The sequence below is a fragment of the Cucurbita maxima genome, unplaced genomic scaffold (assembly GCF_002738345.1).
Source record: "Cucurbita maxima cultivar Rimu unplaced genomic scaffold, Cmax_1.0 Cma_Scf00007, whole genome shotgun sequence".
NCBI classification, from domain to species: Eukaryota; Viridiplantae; Streptophyta; class Magnoliopsida; order Cucurbitales; family Cucurbitaceae; genus Cucurbita; species Cucurbita maxima.
Genome location: NW_019272023.1, coordinates 1,832,766 through 1,838,221, shown reverse-complemented (window position 1 = coordinate 1,838,221; position 5,456 = coordinate 1,832,766). Strand labels below are relative to the sequence as shown.

The 5,456-nt window shown below is 30.6% G+C and overlaps 1 protein-coding gene across 1 annotated transcript; it reads left to right on the top strand.

Annotated features, from left to right (window-relative positions):
- The first annotated feature begins 4,192 nt into the window (after positions 1-4,192).
- On the top strand, positions 4,193-5,350 carry LOC111481691 (F-box/kelch-repeat protein At2g44130-like). The gene has a single exon (XM_023127253.1). It carries the CDS (start codon positions 4,318-4,320, stop codon positions 5,326-5,328), a length of 1,011 nt encoding a protein of 336 aa, XP_022983021.1. The 5' UTR covers positions 4,193-4,317; the 3' UTR covers positions 5,329-5,350.
- The last annotated feature ends 106 nt before the right edge of the window (positions 5,351-5,456 follow it).

Here is a 5,456-nt window from a genome sequence, read left to right as displayed (position 1 = left end):
TATATATATATATATATATATATATATATATATATATATATATATATATATATATATATATATATATATATATATATATATATATATATATATATATATATGTATGTATGTATGTAAAGGTATATTTGCATGTTGGGAGATTTGAATACAATAAAAAAAAGCATTAAATCTTTTAAAAAGGGATATTAATTTTTTTTAATATTCGGTCACAAATAGCTTCAAATTTATAAAAAATAATTTGTTTTTTTTTTTTCACAAATAAACCTTGGTACATTTAACCGTATAGGCATTTAATTCGAGAATGAAATTAAATTGGATTTCAAATTTGAAGACAAAATAAATAAATAGTTAAAATTTTGGAATATGTCTACAAAAGAGCGCGAGTATATTGTTGTCTAACGAGGATCATTAAAATAATAAAAATGCTAAAATAAATAGAGGTTAAATTATTGATTTTATTTATTCAAAAAATATGTAATGTATGCTAATAAAATTAAAAAAAAAAAATTATATTAATCTATGGCATAAATTTGAATGGTAGGTTTAGTAAGTATAAAAAATTTATAGATTAATTTTATAATAAAAAGAAAATGTTAAATTTGTAATTTAATCTAAAAGAAAAAGTGAGCGCGTGGGTAACAAACGCGAGTGGTGGTGTGTAGTGAAATATAATACCACCACGAATGACTACCGAGGAGGAGCTTAAAAGCGAGGCAATGGGAGTGAAGATAGGAAGTCCACATCTTTTTATTTATTTATTTTCATTTAAAAATTACATGAAATATTAAAGATTAAGTATCTTCAAATTAGTATGTGAATTTATAAATAATCGAAATATTTTAAAATTGAGTTAAGGACTTATTAAAATAAAAATAATACAATTTTGTATGAATTTTGGATAATTTAGTTGAAATATATATGGTACTACAAATATGTACCCATCATTGCTTCTTTGAATTGTTATTTCGCAAAATTTAATACCAAAATTAAAAAAATAATAATAATTTATATTATATTATATAGTTGAAAGTGGGAGCATGTAAAATTTAATGCCATTAATTAAAATAACCCAAGTTCAATAAGTTGAATTTTTCAGTGGTGAATGATGACGTAATACTAAGCTTCTCCAAGCAATTGCCCATACCCTTCATAATTTACCCATGCCCTTCACATCTTGCTTTCATGCAATAAACTAATCATATACTAAGCTTAATATATATATATATATATATTAAGAATGATACGTTCTTAGATTTTTAAATTGATGTATATAAAAAATCAAAATATCAATTTAATTGATATCATTTTTTAAAAATTATATATATATATATAAAAGCTGTAATTTAATAATTTGTACTTCTTGCTTTTTTAAAGGTGGAGAAAATAATAATAATAATAATAATAACAATAACAATAAATATTCTGATTGGTCCGATTTTCCCCCGATCTATTAGCAAATTCATTCACCTGACGTTTGATTTGTACGGTTTGGATTCGTTTTCCGACCCTACGATGGCTGATTTGAGAATTTAACCTTTCTCTTTAGCTTTGGTACACGTGTATCTGTTTCATTGGATATCACTCTGCCACCGTTTGGATGTGGTTAGACTGTCGTTTTATTTACGTCACCGTAAAGTTGGAGTGGGTTGGACTCAGTCTCCAATGTACCAATAAAAAGTTTCGAGGATAAGAATGTAATTTTGCATTTCTCCCTTTTCTAAATAAATCTCTATTGAATTTATCCCAGCCCATTACATGTCTCGGACTCAAATCCAATACATGGCCCAGCCCATCCCATCCCAGTCAAGCCCAGCCCAGCCCATCCCAGTCAAGCCCAGCCCACTGAGAAATAGAGCTATATATATTAATTTGTTAAAAGGAAAAAATAAGAAAAAGGAGAAGATATTTTGAATGAAAAGAAATGTGAATATTGGCCGCATCCCACAAGCCCACAGCACTGCCATGTATTTTAATTTTCTTATATATATATATTATTATTAGTACAATAAATTTTTTATTATTTCGTAAAATTATAAGATATATTTTGAATTAAATTATTAAAAAAAAAAAAAAGTGACAAAATTAGTAGAGACGTAAGGTTGTGGGCATCTGGAGTCCGACACGAACTCAGTGAGCGTGACTCCACCTCAGCTTTATCCAATTAAAACCCAATCCTTTTGCTGACTCATCACCACCCATCTGTGGGACCCACCGGAGCCTTTTAACGAACGACTTGAATAAATCCTTATCCATTTTAACCCTACTTCTCCAAAGTGCCGACATTTTTTTTATTTTTTATTTTAAATAATTTTTCCTCTTTTCTGATAATTTGATTTTTTTTTTCCTTTTTTGAATGAATTTCTTTTTCCATTTAAAAACTAAATGTAAGAAATTTGTTAAATTATGTATTAACGAAATATTATAATTTTTAGTTTAATATCTAAGATAATTAAAATAATTAAATATGTGTCCTTTTCCTCCATTTAAATGTAATATTTTTGGGGATTAAATGAAAATAAAGACCTTGTCTTAGGATTGTGGGGACAGGTTAAAGATTCCTTTTCTCATTGTCTCCCCAATAATCCTCTAATAATAATTATAATAATTTGAAATAATATCTACAAACTATTAATAAATATCAATTCAAGCTTATATTTGAATTTATATTTTTCTGACACTAAAATGATAAATAAAATTTTAATGTAAATAAAGATGGATACTTAAGTTAATTATAATATTGAATTAAAAATTAAAAAAATTAAAGAGTAGAATAAAATACTAATGTGAATCTTATGGTATTGAACTTTTATAGATTAAAGAAAATGTCTTCAATTTTCAACACAATAATTTTGGGAAAGTAATTTAAATATATATATATATATATATATATATATAAAGATTATGAAATAATGGTGTAAAATAATGTTTTAAAAAGAAAGAGAAGTCAAAACCACTCATTTTGTTGTCTCCCAAACCTTATCCATTGGCCTTAATTTATTTTGTGAATTTCACAAATACTTATATATTAAATTATGAATTTAGTCTATTTAATTTTCGAACTTTAATTTTATAATTTTGTTTACTACAAACGTTAAAAAAAAAAAATTATAAATATAATCCAATAAAAATATTTAAGCTTTGAAAAAGTGTTTAACGAGCATCATCTGAATATTAAAATTTGTGTCGAAAAGATGTATTGAATAATTTTAATAGATAATTTGATTAGATTATTTTTAAAATAGACCGGGATTAAAAAAAAGTTTAGTATTGAATTAATTAAAAAAGACCACCGTTATTAAAAAACAGTGAATATATTTTAATATTTGTTCAAGTTTCTTGTGCTTATTTTTTTTTAATGAATTATTATTATTATTTTGTTAAAGGAACATGGCATGACATAAACAAAACAAAATTTCTCAGAAACAAACAAAAAAAAAAAAAACATTAAAAAAATTAAATAAACAATTCAAATTCTGATTTAAAAAATTGTAACTTCTAGATAATTGAAGTTCACTGAAACTGTGTGCCGTTGGCTATTGGTTAATTAGCCTACCAAATATATTTATAGAACATAGATTAAATAAACTACAGTCTTTAGAAGCTTAGGTTTATTAATTTCACCATTGATTTCATTATAATCCCTAGTTTTCTGGCATTATACCATACTTAATTAATTTAGACCCTATTAAAATAAGTACCCAAGGATATAAATGAAAGCAAAGTTTACATGAAATTAAATTTTTTCTACCAAATCCTATAAGATTGTAATGGAAGTGTGTTTAATGAGGAGAAAAATTATCCAAAGATATCATTTCAACATATATATTTTTAAAATTCAATGTTAAAAAGTGAACTTATTTAAAATTTAATTGCAATTTTATGAAACTTGAATTTCATTTATGCCCCATCTATTACAACTCTAACCGTTCATAGTGAATCAATTCTAAATCTATGTTGGAACTCAGATATAAATCATGGATTTTAGCAGCTTTTTATTAATACGAGTGGTTTATCTATTTTGCTCCACTTATTTAGGAATAATTACTTTTGGAAAGAGAATAATTGGACTTTGAAAAAAGAATAATTTGATTTTTCCCACTAAATTAAATATTCGATTTATGATTTGAAAGGAAATTATAGAATGGGTGGATTGGAGATTCCCACAGTAAAACAAAAACAGGAGAAGGCAGACACTGTAATTGCTTTGGGATAAACGACGGTCAGTTTCTGGATTATTTTTGCCTATAAATACCCAAAATAAATCTGAAGCTCAAAGCCCAATTCTGTTATCCGACAAATTCTTAATCCATTGTGGATATGGCACAAGAATTGATCCCCGGATTACCCGAAGAAATCGCCCTCGACTGCTTAATTCGCTCCCATTTCACTACTCATCGGATCGCCGCCCGAGTTTGCCGTCGGTGGCGAGGCTTATTCCTCAGCCGCGATTTCCATAATCTCAGGAGAATTTCCGACCGGACCCACAAGGCCGTGTTCGCAGTTCAGTCACTTCTGGTGCCGGCTGGCGATGGAGATAAATCCACTGCTCCGCTCGCGTTCGGTTTGTCGGCCTTCGATCCGGCTACTGGGAAGTGGACCTGGATCAAACCAATCGAAAAATACTCAAATGGACTACCGCTTTTCTGCCGGCTGATAGGTGTCGACGGGAAACTGGTGGTGATCGGCGGGTGGGATCCGGCGAGTTACCGGCCTGTGGAGGATGTGTTCGTGTACGACATGGCGGCGGAGAAGTGGAGGCAAGGGAAGGGGATGCCGGCGACGAGGTCGTTTTTTAGCGCGGTGGAATGCGGCGGCGAAATATTTGTCGCCGGCGGGCACGATGAGTGGAAGAACGCAGCGTCGACGGCGTGGGCTTACAACATTAAGAATGACGAGTGGAGGGAGTTGCCAGCGATGAGTTGCGGAAGAGATGAGTGCGAGGCGGTGGCGATTGGATCGGATATATGGGTAGTGAGCGGATATAGGACTGAAAATCAAGGGAATTTCGAAGCAACAGCCGAGATATTCGACACAGAGACGGAGAAGTGGCGGCGCGTGGATAGTGCGTGGAGGGAGGAGAGAAGTCCAAGAGGGGTGGTAGGAGTGAGCAGAGAAGGGGGATTGTTCAGCTGGGCGGCGGCGGTAGCAGCGACGACGGCAGTGACGGCGGAGGAAGTAGTCGGAGTGAATATGGAGGGTAAAGCAATGGTGTTCGTGGGGAGACATGGAATTTTTACGAGGGAAGGGCAAAATAGTAAATTTGAGAGAATGGAAGTGCCAGAGGACTTTACGGGGTTTGTCCAATCGGCTTGTTACACGGAGATTTAAACCATCTGGTGGCTTCTGTAAATATCTTTGATATTTTTTTTGTCTTTTTCTGTATATATGGTAGTGGCAAATTGTACTATTACGTTAAAAGAAAAAAAAAAAAAAAAAAAAAAAAAAAAAAAAAAAAA